At 33.2% G+C, this 16,463-nt stretch overlaps 2 protein-coding genes across 3 annotated transcripts in view; one reads left to right on the forward strand and one right to left on the reverse strand.

Annotated features, from left to right (window-relative positions):
- The window catches only part of LOC139513375 (ORM1-like protein 1), a 35,670-nt gene extending 19,693 nt beyond the window's left edge, over nt 1-15,977 (reverse strand). Inside the window, exon 1 of one of the 2 annotated variants that reach the window (XM_071301794.1) lies at nt 15,910-15,977. The gene's annotated coding sequence lies outside the window, so the exon portion shown is untranslated. Of the gene's footprint in view, nt 1-6,774; nt 6,893-15,909 lie in introns of those variants that run through there. The other variant, XM_071301792.1, reaches the window with a different exon arrangement.
- LOC139513374 (PMS1 protein homolog 1-like) overlaps nt 7,008-16,463 on the forward strand; it is a 31,348-nt gene continuing 21,892 nt past the window's right edge. The window contains exons 1-4 of the mRNA XM_071301790.1: nt 7,008-7,148; nt 10,201-10,360; nt 11,416-11,541; nt 15,923-16,203. Of these exons, the coding sequence (XP_071157891.1) occupies nt 7,008-7,148; nt 10,201-10,360; nt 11,416-11,541; nt 15,923-16,203 (708 nt within the window). The remainder of the gene's footprint in view (nt 7,149-10,200; nt 10,361-11,415; nt 11,542-15,922; nt 16,204-16,463) is intronic.

Genomic DNA, 16,463 nt, shown 5'->3' on the forward strand with positions numbered 1-16,463 from the left:
CATGTTTTAAAACAATTGCTATGTTAAGCGGTAGTCTGAAGCCCCAGTCTAGTATAATTCTCATCTTGTGCAGAAGCAATGGTGATTACCCATCGGTCAAGTGAACACCTGAAATTATTTGCGAAATAGTAGCTGGTATTTAATTGAAACAATGAGAACAAGTTACAAAATTGTTTCCAACTTTGTTTCATCTGTTTATTGACAAAGTCCAAATGAGGCTCGACCATGTGCTTTCAATAAACACAAGCTATAAATGCCAATCAGGTTTTCTTCGTTACAGTCAAAGTTGTGACTGAGGCTATGCTAAAATACGGCAACAGGACAAAATTTCAGAAAAATTACAGGAGCCAGGTCTTCAATTTCTATAGCCCAAATGGCGACCAGTTATGAATGTTTAGTCCACGATCAGCTTTTAAAGTCGCCTAGGCGAACATTTCAGTAAATTAAATTGAGGGCTGTTGTGACATCACAAATTCCATTGAAAAAATGTGTATAATACAATTTCATAGACATACATTTTGTATGACGTACAAAACATAGTCCTATAATCAGGTAACACTTGCTTCATATTAGTATGTCTATGACTAAATGAAGATTTGGGTTACTAAATTATATGTCCTTATGACAGCAACCTAAATTTGAAGAGACAGTAATTATTTAGTACAAGGATTTGTATAGACTAGTGACAAAATACAAATCCTTGTTCAGTTTTAAAAAACAGGGGCGTAGCTGCCGTTAGGCACTTTAGGCACGTGCCTACACATAATTTTTTCACAAATATTTTTTTTTTGTTAAAAAAAAAAAACCACAACGTTATGTGTACATGAACTCCAGTGAAGTTGTCACAACTCTAATTATCGAATGTCATGTGTACACTAGTCTCTCGTCCTTAGTGAATGGAATATTGGATAGAATTGAATGTTTTTTATGTGTGTACCTTATATATAGAAACTATAAACTAGAACTTTGGTTCAGATCATTTCAATTCTATCAACAAAAACTTGAATGAACCTCAACTTAGACACATGAATTTTTAGTAAGTCAAGTTGTTGTTAGTTTTCAACTAGCTTTCCACTTTGTCTTCACCCGACTTGCCAATGTTGGTTGTCCGTTTGGCTGTGCAGGATGTATAAATACGTAGTCACGTCTGGTCAAAATGGGGAAATTTAATATTATGCCTAGTTGTAGAGAGAATGCCACTCTTTGAGGAATTCGTAGTTGGTCTACTGAAAGCAGACTTGGGGTCAATTACATTGGAATGTAATTAATTAAATTACACATTACATTGCAAAAATGGTCAATTACACTAATTACACATTACACAGTTTTTGAAATGTAATTAATTAAATTACAATTACTTTACTAAAGTAATTAATTAAATTACACATTACATTTCATCATGATATTTTTTAGCAATAATTTACATGTTTATATAATGCATGTGTAAAATTTTCATGTAAGCAGAGTTTAAGCGTTGCATTTGATAATCATTTAATATAGTTATTTTAATGTTTTGTCAATTATTCTGAATCTCTCTGGTCTGAAAACAGCAATTGTACATAGTCTATTTTAATGTTTTGTCAATTATTCTGAATCTCTCTGGTCTGAAAACAGCAATTGTACATAGTCTTTCGACAGGAGCTAATATGGTAAAAGATATTGTTTGATCAGGACATGGAAGTTTTTCGATTAGAAGATCATTATATTGATAGGAGAGGGAATTTGTTCCTATTAACTTGTTAATACATCAAGGGGTATTTTGACATCTCAGAAATGAACTCATTTGAATTAAACATAATATGAATAAGGAAATTATAAATGAATTTAAAATATTTTTTTATTTTACTTTAAAAATATAAAAAAGTGCTTGTCACAATATTGAAAATAATTTTTAGTACAAACAATGTATATAATGTCTCAATATTAGCAATATTTTGCTAATTAGATAAAATATCTGTAATAGTGGCATTGCCTCTGGACATTTTAATCTGATTAATTGCTGTTTGTTTTTACAGCTGTTAATTTTTATTTCTATAATCCTTTTGTGTATACTAATTTGACAAAATGATTGTAGACAAGACAAGACAAGACAATATTTTATTTAAGTCTCACCTCTTCATTATATAAAACATACAAACAGTTGATAAAACAACATCATAAAACATACAAGAGCCACTCTAAAAAGAGTTATGAGAGACTATCTAAAATGTATATACAATATTTACACTAAAATTAGCTATATAAAATACATTTTCTTTTCAATAAAATGTCATTGCAGATTTTGGCAGTATAAAAGTACATATTTTCATTTGTGAATAAAAATATAAATTTATCGTCATCAGACAATTGCATAAAATTAACATTAAATAGAGATGCTTGATAAAATAAATAACAACGCAAATCTTCATACACAGGACAATTCATTAAAACATGTTTTTCATCTTCAATTAAAAGATTTTCATTACAAATACTGTTATAACAAATTCTATTTTCAACTAAAAGACCTTCATACCTTCCGGTCTCAATTTTCAAAGGAGCCGTACCACTTCTAAATTTGGCATAGGCACTCCTATATTTACCAGGTATAATATTTAATAAATAATTTTCTTCACCAAATTCATTTTTGAACAGTCTGTAAGTACGTAGTTTACTACGCTCGTTTGACATTAAATCAATATACCATTGCTCTTTAAATCTATTGAAACAGATATTCTCAATATTTTTTATAACATGTTTATCAATAATCAAATTAGTATTACAAAAATGTTCCATATCAAGTTCTTTAAACTTTGTGTGTACTCTGAAATTCCAATTTTTCAGTCTATTATTGCATATATTATTTGCCCATATAAAAACTTTTTTGTTTATTCTATTATCACACATTTTTGTAAATCTACTATAAGTTCTAAAAATACATGTCCATTGTTTTACAATACATGGCATCCAGCCCATATCACCATATAGGGCTAAATTAGGTGTGTACTTTCCAACACCCATGAAAAAACGCATTGCCCTATTTTTTACAGCATTTATACAAGAGTATTCTTTACTTCCCCATATCGCAGCACCATATTCAATTACAGACATAACAAGAGTGTCAAAAAGCTTAGTAAAAGTAGAATATTCAAACCCACCATTTGCTTTGCATTTAGCAATTAGTAAACCTAACGATCTGCTGGCTGATTTTGCTACAATTTTCGCCATCTCGTTATAATCCAAAAACTCATTTAATAATAAACCAAGATACATATATTTTGATACAATATCTAACTGGTTTCCGTTCAACATAAATTCAAAATTTGTTTGTGTCACAGATTGTGTTCTAAAATGAACAATTTTTGACTTGTCCATATTTACAATTAAGTCATTTACATTACACCATATACTTAAAACATCTAATATTCTTTGAAGGTCATTTTCATTTTCGGCTAATAAAACTACATCGTCTGCATATAACAATATACAAATCTTTTCACCATTTACATTTATACCAATATCTAAGCTCTTGATGTCATCAACTAAGTTATTTATGAAAATATTAAATAATAACGGCGATAATATGCAGCCTTGTTTTAGGCCAGAATTTACTCCAAACCAATCAGTCAAATTGCCATTTATCTTGACACAAGATTGAACATTAAAATATAAAGAATGTAAAGCATTTAACATTTTGGTACTTAAACCTAAGGATTCTAATTTACTAAACAACAAATTACGATTAACCCAGTCATATGCTTTTTTAAAATCTACAAATGCACAAAATGTTGAAAGTTTACACAGTTTTCTTGTTTCAATGATAGTTGTTAAAGTTGATAGATGGTCTATGGTACTGCGACTCTTTCTGAAACCATTCTGTTCGTCATTGATCACTTCAAGTTCGGTAAGTTTTCCGGTCAGACGTGCACTTAGGACGCCACAGTATAGTTTATACGCCACTGGTGCTAGACTTATTCCTCTATAGGACATCGGATCTCTGGGATCTGCCGTGGATGACTTGGGGATCGGTGTAATGATACATTTATTCCACATAGCTGGCACTTTACCGGAATTATAACATATATTAAAAACACGGATAAGCGCATTCAATGCTGTAGGATTTTTATATAATTCAACTGGAATATCATCAACGCCAGGAGATTTACCACATTTTGATATTTTCACTACATTATACACTTCGCTACTGGTAATTTCACCATCTAAAATTTCATCACAAATTATATCACTATTACAATTTTCTATTTCATTACTAATACTAGTATCGCTATTTTTATTTAACATTTCTTTAAAATCATATTTCCATTTATTTATAACTATATCCTTATCACCACATATTGATCCATCATTTAATTTTATCTCCATTGGAATAGTATTTTGACGCTCGCTCCCTACTCCGATCCTGCCAATTTTCCGCCAAAATTCTTTTGGGTTTCCTTGCGAATTAATTAATTCCTCTTGCATTGAATGCCAATATTGACGTTTTGATCTTTGGACACCTCGATCAAATAGTTTTCGTTTTTGGACAAAGATATTGCAGTGATTTTAAATTCTAAATGAACTGTCTCAGAAAGATGTTTCACAGTGACACATTTTATTGTTTTTGTTTAACAAGGTGTTTATTACTTATTAATCTATTTAGTTAAAGATCTTTCTTAAAAACTGAACAACCCTAATATATATGATTATCACATTTTTTAAATTATAAGACTATTAAAAAAAAATCTGTAGGTCAAATAAAATATATAAAAACTTAAGAAAAAATTATAGACTTCATATATTAAAAAAGCATTGATATTAATATTTGAAAAATATATATAATTTTACAAATTATATTATAAAACATAAATCATTAACTGTAACACCATAAAAGTACATGTAATTGAAATGTAATTCAAAAGTAATTGAGCATTACATGCTTTTTTCAATGTAATTAATTAAATTACCATTACATGTAATTAAAAAAATGCTCAATTACACATTACATTCAATTACATGGAAAATTGTAATGCATTACACTTAATTACCATTACATTTTTAATTACCCCATCCCTGACTGAAAGGCAAAGTTTCTGCTCCTATCCAATAATCCGGCCTCGTTTTCCAATGCATGGCATTTTCAAATTTCCAGACATTCGTCATATATAACACATATTAATTTACAGGACTAAGCTCCCTGTTGTGTTTATTGTAAATAATCAATTTTTTTTTGTTCTAAACTTGCATAAATATTTTACACTGGATGTTAAAAAACCAATCTATCAAATAGCTTCCAGTAGTTTTGAGTACTCTCAGATCTACGTGTAATGACCACAATTATTCAAATTCCTAAGCAGGTAGGAAATTTACAGTAGAGCGGGATATATATAAAGAAATACGAATTTCTTGAATTTTTTAAAGTTAGTATAGGGCTGCTTCATTTGTTCTAGGTCGGGCTATGCCCGGTTCGCCCTATCACGTGACCGGGTAAAATATGGCTGAAAATAAAACGAGTGGAACCGGCTGATTTAAAGATGGCGACAGAAGTTCAAATTTATACTTTTTTGCTTACTAAGCTAGGGAATATAAAAAAATAAATTTAGCATGGCAATTATCATCGTCATAGTGGACCAATGCAGTATCATATATACTAGTCTGATTGAAAAAAAAATCAATCTGCACCTTTCAAATTCCGACAATTTATCTAAAATTGCGCTTCCCGCCATACTTTTATGACCGGCTGATTGCTTGTCGGTGAGTGAAGACCGGCGAGGGCGGTGTATGCCTATTTGCGCCGGCGGCTGATTTTACAGCCAATGAAGCTACTGTGCCTATACCGGAAACGTCGACCGGGCTAACCCGGGTTAAGCCGCTGTGGCAAATGAAGTACAACCACTAGTGTTTACGTGCACGTGCCTATCTTTTGAATGAAGGATCGTCAATATGTACTATCAATTAAGTTAAACGTAGTATATATCGATTATAACGATATAGATTTGAAAATACCAAACAGGGTGTACTGCAGTGGCGGATTAGGCCATTTTAAAAAGGGGGGTCCCAACACAGAATAAAAGGGGGGGGGTTCCAACTATATGCTCCCATTCAAATGCATTGATCGGCCAAAAAAAGGGGGTCCCCCCCCCTTGGATCCGCCACTGTACTGCTTAATTAAAGGGATACGCGGATCTATGCTGAGCAGTACATATTGTAAATACATTTTTTTAATATTTCATTTTCCAATTGTATTAAATTATTTAATTCACCATTCAGATGCTATGGTAAATTATTCTTAATTCCTCAAACTTTAATTTTCATCATGTATGTTATAATTATCATGATTAAATAACCAGAAAATTTAATATTTTGTGTATAAAATGTTGCAGCCAAAACGCTGAAATCCGTTTTCCGTCGGGGGCTTCGCCCCCCTGAACCCCCTACCAGGGCAGAGCCCTGGACTTGATGGGGGCCTTGCGCGGCCTCCAGACCCCTTGCCGATTTGTGCCTACAGTTGAATGAATACCTAGCTACGCCCCTGAAAAATATATATGTATTTTCATAACAAGCTTTTTTTCTTCTATCATGCAGAAAACAAATGAAAGGATTCAGTTTTCAGTTGTAATTTAAAAATATCAAAAGAAGAACAAAAGGCATTGTGTTCCTCTTTGATTTTCTGCCCTCAGGATTCTGCCATGAGTCAAAAAATATGAGTGGTCCAACACATGAATAATGATTCAGTATTGATTTCATTTAAAAAAGAAACACTAAAAATTAAAGCCTTTAAAAATAGATTGGGTGACTTACTCAATTAACCATGGCAAACATAAACCAAATCCTTAGAAGCTGAAAATTATTGTTTTATGCCACCTTGTTGCTTGTATACTAAGTCTAATGACAATATTGTTACCGGAAATACATGTACAATATATCAATCAACGCATGCGGAAAGAATTGACCTAAGCCTCGGAATTTATCGTTGTGTCAGACGAAAAGTCTTTAAGACCGAAATTGTTTCCTATAAGAAGAATCCGCGGGAAATGTCGACTTTAGCAGCTCTTAATCCTTCCACAATTCGGTTGTTAGGGGGCACGCAAGTGATCACTTCAGTATTTAGTGTTGTAAAAGAGTTGATTGAAAATGCACTGGATGCTGGTGCATCAACTATTGATATTAGACTGGTTAGTGCTCTGTGACTAAAGTTTTACTTCAGGCCAAATCCTTAAGACATAAATTAGTCATAAAAGTCACAAATAAAATAAGTATTCCCCCTGAGATTACTATAACTCAAATTCCCACCATAACGTCATGTAACATTATCTAAAATACTTGTTTATCAAGACTGAATAGGGGTCTTTTCCAATGATTCACGTTCAAACTGCTAACTTTACCCGCCTAATAGTTGATGGTAGTAAGTGTTTGCCGTGGGTGCTCTCCCTACTGTATGTTAACCCTTATTAAATGGTAATGTCCACAGGCACTTAATATTGTCTCTGAAAAAAATGACTCGGGTACAGTATTCAACAATAGATTAAAAGACATTAAAGAAAATGTTAAATATATTGGCGGTTTATGCAACCCAGCATGGGGGGACGAGAAGTCAAATTGGCATTTGTAGGCTACGGGTCCCTTCACTTGGTTTTATACAGAAATGTCATAAGATCTGGAATAAAACGTAAAATATTCAGGGATTTATCGGTAATGTGGGGATTTTGTGAATTCAGTGAAAAGAAGGGCAAATAATATTTTTAAATTGTATTTACCGGTATTGGATAATAATACATTATAAACATTTAGATGCACACTGAAGAAATAAAACTGTAGTTGGGCCGTTTAAAAGAAAATATGATAAAATTTAGAAACTATATGATTAAATGTAAATGCTCATTAAAAGAATAAAAATTTGATATATTTGAATAAAAGCTCTATGCAAACTAGTCTGAAAATATCTATAAAAAAAAAATGCAAAACAGAAAAAGAAAATTAAAAATATCCAAAACCCCTGAAAATAAAGCTTGAGTGAATACATAAATTAAAGAAGCAATTAATAAGTATTATATCTTTATATCATGAATGATTTACACTAGAAAGAAAAAGTATTCAACAGAAGTTACATAAAAAAACAATTGACTAAGGAATGAATCGTGGCAAATTTGATTTAAAACTATAACTTTAAAAAATTGTTTTGTTAAGATACCTTGTATAAGGCCTTTTTCTTGTCAAATTTGTTTGAAATTATCCGCCTACAGGAAAAATTCAGTCTTTCAAACTTTAATTCTTCTTTAATTTTTCTGTTTCAAGGTCTTTTTTTCTCTATTTAAAGCTGCAATTGATTCAGAGTTTCTCATACATGTATACAATTATATGTAGATATTTGACTGGTATAAGATTTGAACAAATTAGTTATAAGTTTTAAATGTCTTCCCACACATAAATCACAATCTCCCATTTTAAGAATATTTATCAACACTGTGAGAAGAACTGTTCAGTTACTATATATTTACTTTATCTATAACGTCTTCATAACAACCTCTATTATTATATAACTTTCGGCGAACCACACAACCGCAAAATTTGTACTTTACTGTTTGATTTCTGACATGTATAATATTGTCCTGAAGACGCCACCCTTGTTGGCGAAACATGTCGACCAGAAAAAACTCTTACCATGTGGTAATTGATGGGTGTTGTTGTCTTTATTGTTTTATTTTATATATTTATTTATAAAACTTCTGAGTTTGGGTTCTGAGTATTAATCAATTTGTGATAATTTCCATGTATATTTCATGTTTCATTCCTGATCTTATGGCATTTGGATGCGGGGATGGGTAGCCTACAAATGTCAATTTGACTACTTGTCCCCACATGCGGGGTAGGCAGACAAAGCCTTTTATATTCTACAGGTTATCCTTGTCAATCCAGTAAATTAGGACTAATTGATAACTGTAGGGTATTTGCTACCATTTCAATTTGTATTCAACTTCTTTAATCATTTCATTAATTCCAATAGTTACACATTGTTATCAATTCTATTACAATTTACTATGAGCATGATTAATTGTATCAATGGTATTCAATCAAATAATCTCATCAATCTAGGAACTACTGAATTTTACTCCTACTAGACTTTTATTTCAGAAATAATTAGATCCTTCTTGTACGGGACTCTACTTTTGATATTTATCTCATTATAGACATAGAAAAAAGTGTTGCATGGAATCTCTCTAAAGAAAAAATTCAATAAAATTATTCACAACATGGCTTAGATAGCTTTTTATGGTGCATTTTTGTTCAAGGAAAAATAAGTATGTAATAGTTCAGAAATATGACTGCAAAACTTGTAACCACCATACTCAAACTCTCATATTAGATTTATAACAAGGTTAAACATTGATTTTATCTGAAATATAAAAAGTCTAAAATAAACAATTTACAGAGCATGGGCTCGATAATGTGTGGCTTCGTTTTGTATGTATTTTAGTCAACCGCCATCTAATTAACTATCGAGTTGACCCTGAAAACAACCGCTGGTCACATAACACAATATAAACATAAACATAAATATAAAGAGATATACACATGGACCTCGTGCAAATGGATTTTTCTATGTCTGTTTGATATCAATTTTAAGGTGAAAAAAAGTACTTAATTTTTGATTTGTCCTTTAGAAGATAATTTTTTGTGGATAAATTCATTCAATCAAATAATTTACCTTTGTTTCACTTTCAATTTTGACATACTTTTTTTTTTTAGCCTAACACGCATCAATCATGCATATTTCATCTCTACAAATGTAGCTAAAGCGTTAAATTGAAGTTCACATGAATACCAATTCAATGAGGTAGACATTATTCACTCATCACTGATGTTTCTGTTATTTTGACAAAATTGAACCAAACTGGCTTCAAAAAGTGAAATATTATTTCACTATTTCACTTTCATTAAAAATTGAACAAAAAAAAATCATAATTTAAATTTTGTATGTATCTTGTAGCTAGTGCCCCTTTATTATTTGGTCCAAAATGACATACTTTTACAAAATTAGGAAAGCATTCTATAAGTTTATAGCTGGTGTTTTCATCATTGTTGATGAGAAATTTACATGTTTTGAATTTAACATTTTACAATTTAAAACTGCATTTTTATTGCTGTAAAAAAAGCCTGATTTACCACATATATATATGTGTGTGGTAAATCAGGCCTTATATCATGTATACTGTTTCTTTTCTTCAGGAAAATTATGGATTGGATAAAGTTGAAGTGAGGGATAATGGAATTGGTATACCCAACCAGAATGTTCCGTTTGTCGCAAAGAGATACCATACATCAAAAATAGAATCTTTCAGTGACATTCAACATTTAGAAACATATGGGTTCAGAGGAGAGGCTTTGGGTAAATGCTTTTTGAATTTTAAGTTCATTTGACACTTTGTTGTCAACATCATCTGTTTACTCTGTGCCACAATTAAGATTTGAGTATCTAGTAACTAAAAATTGTCAGAATATCCAACCAAAAAGGTCCACATTGAATAGAGGGGCGATATGCAAGTTTTCTCCACTACCTTGAAAACTTATATGCCCGTTTACGGATGTATTATGGTATACCATTGTCCGTCCGTCTGATTTTAAATTTTAGAGTTTTGGTTTTTTTTTCATTAAAAAAAGGTGATTTTCAAGTTTTCGGACATAAACTTAAATACACTTTCACCAATTTGCAAGAAACTTTGGTGAATTGTTTATATTATATTGCCATGAGCTCCCTTTCGATTTTTATACATTTTAGATTGTAAGTTTCCGAGTTATGGGGTTTTATTCATTAAAAAAGTTTTTTTTCCAGTTTTTGGACAAAAACTTCAATATCCTGACAGCAGTTTTCATGAAACTTTGGTGAATTTTTTATGTCTAATGACGTAAGCTCCCTTTCGATTTTTATAAATTTTAGATTTTAAGTTTCAGAGTTTTGTGATTGTATTCATAAAAAAGGAGGTATTTTTCAGTTCTCAGTCAGTGCTTTGAGCAGTTGTCATGAAACTTTGGTGACTGGTTTATATCTATTAAGATAACCTCCCTTTAGTTTTTCATGAATTTCTGATACGACATTGAGAAGTTATTGAACTTTACTCTATGAAAAGGTGACTGGTATTTACATAGACAGCCTCTAGGTGTCATTTGATCCTTTACTCCAATATTAATCGCCCAAAACAAATGATACATTTTCCATTAGACATGCACAAAAAAAATCTAATAGGAAAAATACTGAATTTTATTTGAGCATAATAATGTGAGAGAATAAAAAAGCAACATGTATTGATCAATACAACTATGCATTTAAAATCATACTAAAGGATGCTCACAATTATTGAATGCAGACCCAAAGTATGTATATAACCTTCTATTAAGTCTATATGAAGACTTAAATAATACGTTAATTTGTTGTTCCTTTTTTAGGTTCATTGTGTACAGTATCAACATTGTCTATTACAACCAAGACTGGTGAAGACGAGGTCAGTTTATCATACGCCTTCAACAATCAGGGGCAGATAACATCATCACATCCTTCTCATTTAACACAAGGTAATGAACAATGAAGCCTTCAACAATCAGGGGAAGATAACATCATCACATCCTTCTCATTTGACACAAGGTAATGAACAATGAAGCCTTCAACAATCAGGGGCAGATAACATCATCACATCCTTCTCATTTGACACAAGGTAATGACTGAACAATGAAGCCTTCAACAATCAGGGGCAGATAACATCATCACATCCTTCTCATTTAACACAAGGTAATGAATGAACAATGAAGCCTTCAACAATCAGGGGCAGATAACATCATCACATCCTTCTCATTTGACACAAGGTAATGACTGAACAATGAAGCCTTCAACAATCAGGGGCAGATAACATCATCACATCCTTCTCATTTAACACAAGGTAATGAACAATGAAGCCTTCAACAATCAGGGGCAGATAACATCATCACATCCTTCTCATTTAACACAAGGTAATGAACAATGAAGCCTTCAACAATCAGGGGCAGATAACATCATCACATCCTTCTCATTTGACACAAGGTAATGAACAATGAAGCCTTCAACAATCAGGGGCAGATAACATCATCACATCCTTCTCATTTGACACAAGGTAATGAACAATGAAGCCTTCAACAATCAGGGGCAGATAACATCATCACATCCTTCTCATTTGACACAAGGTAATGAACAATGAAGCCTTCAACAATCAGGGGCAGATAACATCATCACATCCTTCTCATTTGACACAAGGTAATGAACAATGAAGCCTTCAACAATCAGGGGAAGATAACATCATCACATCCTTCTCATTTGACACAAGGTAATGAACAATGAAGCCTTCAACAATCAGGGGAAGATAACATCATCACATCCTTCTCATTTGACACAAGGTAATGAACAATGAAGCCTTCAACAATCAGGGGCAGATAACATCATCACATCCTTCTCATTTGACACAAGGTAATGACTGAACAATGAAGCCTTCAACAATCAGGGGCAGATAACATCATCACATCCTTCTCATTTAACACAAGGTAATGAATGAACAATGAAGCCTTCAACAATCAGGGGCAGATAACATCATCACATCCTTCTCATTTAACACAAGGTAATGAATGAACAATGAAGCCTTCAACAATCAGGGGCAGATAATATCATCACATCCTTCTCATTTGACACAAGGTAAAGAACAATGAAGCCTTCAACAATCAGGGGCAGATAATATCATCACATCCTTCTCATTTGACACAAGGTAATGAACAATGAAGCCTTCAACAATCAGGGGCAGATAATATCATCACATCCTTCTCATTTAACACAAGGTAATGAACAATGAAGCCTTCAACAATCAGGGGCAGATAACATCATCACATCCTTCTCATTTGACACAAGGTAATGACTGAACAATGAAGCCTTCAACAATCAGGGGCAGATAACATCATCACATCCTTCTCATTTAACACAAGGTAATGAACAATGAAGCCTTCAACAATCAGGGGCAGATAACATCATCACATCCTTCTCATTTGACACAAGGTAATGACTGAACAATGAAGCCTTCAACAATCAGGGGCAGATAATATCCTCACATCCTTCTCATTTAACACAAGGTAATGAACAATGAAGCCTTCAACAATCAGGGGCAGATAACATCATCACATCCTTCTCATTTGACACAAGGTAATGAACAATGAAGCCTTCAACAATCAGGGGCAGATAACATCATCACATCCTTCTCATTTGACACAAGGTAATGAACAATGAAGCCTTCAACAATCAGGGGCAGATAACATCATCACATCCTTCTCATTTGACACAAGGTAATGAACAATGAAGCCTTCAACAATCAGGGGCAGATAACATCATCACATCCTTCTCATTTAACACAAGGTAATGAACAATGAAGCCTTCAACAATCAGGGGCAGATAACATCATCACATCCTTCTCATTTGACACAAGGTAATGAACAATGAAGCCTTCAACAATCAGGGGCAGATAACATCATCACATCCTTCTCATTTGACACAAGGTAATGAACAATGAAGCCTTCAACAATCAGGGGCAGATAACATCATCACATCCTTCTCATTTGACACAAGGTAATGAACAATGAAGCCTTCAACAATCAGGGGCAGATAACATCATCACATCCTTCTCATTTGACACAAGGTAATGACTGAACAATGAAGCCTTCAACAATCAGGGGCAGATAACATCATCACATCCTTCTCATTTAACACAAGGTAATGAATGAACAATGAAGCCTTCAACAATCAGGGGCAGATAACATCATCACATCCTTCTCATTTAACACAAGGTAATGAACAATGAAGCCTTCAACAATCAGGGGCAGATAACATCATCACATCCTTCTCATTTAACACAAGGTAATGAACAATGAAGCCTTCAACAATCAGGGGAAGATAACATCATCACATCCTTCTCATTTGACACAAGGTAATGAACAATGAAGCCTTCAACAATCAGGGGCAGATAACATCATCACATCCTTCTCATTTGACACAAGGTAATGACTGAACAATGAAGCCTTCAACAATCAGGGGCAGATAATATCCTCACATCCTTCTCATTTGACACAAGGTAATGAACAATGAAGCCTTCAACAATCAGGGGCAGATAACATCATCACATCCTTCTCATTTGACACAAGGTAATGACTGAACAATGAAGCCTTCAACAATCAGGGGCAGATAACATCATCACATCCTTCTCATTTAACACAAGGTAATGAATGAACAATGAAGCCTTCAACAATCAGGGGCAGATAACATCATCACATCCTTCTCATTTAACACAAGGTAATGAACAATGAAGCCTTCAACAATCAGGGGCAGATAACATCATCACATCCTTCTCATTTGACACAAGGTAATGACTGAACAATGAAGCCTTCAACAATCAGGGGCAGATAACATCATCACATCCTTCTCATTTAACACAAGGTAATGAACGATGAAGCCTTCAACAATCAGGGGCAGATAATATCATCACATCCTTCTCATTTGACACAAGGTAATGAACAATGAAGCCTTCAACAATCAGGGGCAGATAACATCATCACATCCTTCTCATTTGACACAAGGTAATGAACAATGAAGCCTTCAACAATCAGGGGCAGATAATATCATCACATCCTTCTCATTTAACACAAGGTAATGAACAATGAAGCCTTCAACAATCAGGGGCAGATAATATCATCACATCCTTCTCATTTGACACAAGGTAATGAACAATGAAGCCTTCAACAATCAGGGGCAGATAACATCATCACATCCTTCTCATTTGACACAAGGTAATGAACAATGAAGCCTTCAACAATCAGGGGCAGATAACATCATCACATCCTTCTCATTTGACACAAGGTAATGAACAATGAAGCCTTCAACAATCAGGGGCAGATAACATCATCACATCCTTCTCATTTGACACAAGGTAATGAACAATGAAGCCTTCAACAATCAGGGGCAGATAACATCATCACATCCTTCTCATTTGACACAAGGTAATGACTGAACAATGAAGCCTTCAACAATCAGGGGCAGATAACATCATCACATCCTTCTCATTTAACACAAGGTAATGAACAATGAAGCCTTCAACAATCAGGGGCAGATAACATCATCACATCCTTCTCATTTAACACAAGGTAATGAACAATGAAGCCTTCAACAATCAGGGGCAGATAACATCATCACATCCTTCTCATTTGACACAAGGTAATGAACAATGAAGCCTTCAACAATCAGGGGAAGATAACATCATCACATCCTTCTCATTTGACACAAGGTAATGAACAATGAAGCCTTCAACAATCAGGGGCAGATAACATCATCACATCCTTCTCATTTGACACAAGGTAATGACTGAACAATGAAGCCTTCAACAATCAGGGGCAGATAATATCATCACATCCTTCTCATTTAACACAAGGTAATGAATAACCCGAATAATCCAGTTGTTATATTACGATCACTTCGATCACTTCATTAACCGCGAGAAAAGTAGTGGATAGAGGGCGCTGAATCATTCGAGTTAGGTAATGAACAATTAAACCTTCAACAATCAGGGGCAGATAATATCATCACATTCTTCTCATTTGACACAAGGTAATTAACAATGAAACATTGTAAAGGCATTGCCTTATCCTCCCAATAGATTTTCTTGCAATATGCAAATATAATTCATATTATTTCTTTACTAAATTTTGCTCATTGTTGAAGATGAAGTGTGTTGTTTACATCCTTGTACTTTGTCTCTGTTAGATATTTGTCTTATTGGAATCGCACGAATTGCTTTATTTGATGTTACTTCAGATTTTTTTTCAAGCTCATAATTTAGTTTTCCATACATATATGAATGTTGATTGATACATTGTATGTTTTACCTGTATTTTTTAGGAACCACAGTAACAGCAACTGGTCTCTTCAAAAACATTCCAGTGAGGCGACAGTTCTATAATACAAATAAAAAGAAGAAAGAAGAAATTAAAAAAATTGAAGATTTGCTTATAGCTTTCAGTATAATACTTCCTAAAGTGCGCTTCACTTTGAACCATGACAAAGAAAGAATATTTCAAAAAAATGGATGCCCTGATGTACGAACAGCAATGCTTAGCATTCTAGGTAGAAATGTTCTGAATTGCTTAGTTCAAAAGACAGTACAGTTAGAAGACTTGAAGGTGATTCCTTATTATTATAACATCCCTTTATGGTTTATGAATCATTCCATATTGATAATACAGTATTTTTCCCTTGCAATAAATCATTGGAATCATGTACAGGTAAGTATTATGTTGAAAGATCTATGATAATAAAACTTAAAACATTTCAACTATGCTGTTGCTTGCCTTTTAATAACCTGCTGATTAACTGGAAATCTGCCGCTACAGTGTGTGATAAACTAAATTTTTCACCTCTTGGTTGACTCAGTGTATAGATA

This window comes from Mytilus edulis, chromosome 2 (genome assembly GCF_963676685.1).
Source record: "Mytilus edulis chromosome 2, xbMytEdul2.2, whole genome shotgun sequence".
Lineage (NCBI taxonomy): Eukaryota > Metazoa > Mollusca > Bivalvia > Mytilida > Mytilidae > Mytilus > Mytilus edulis.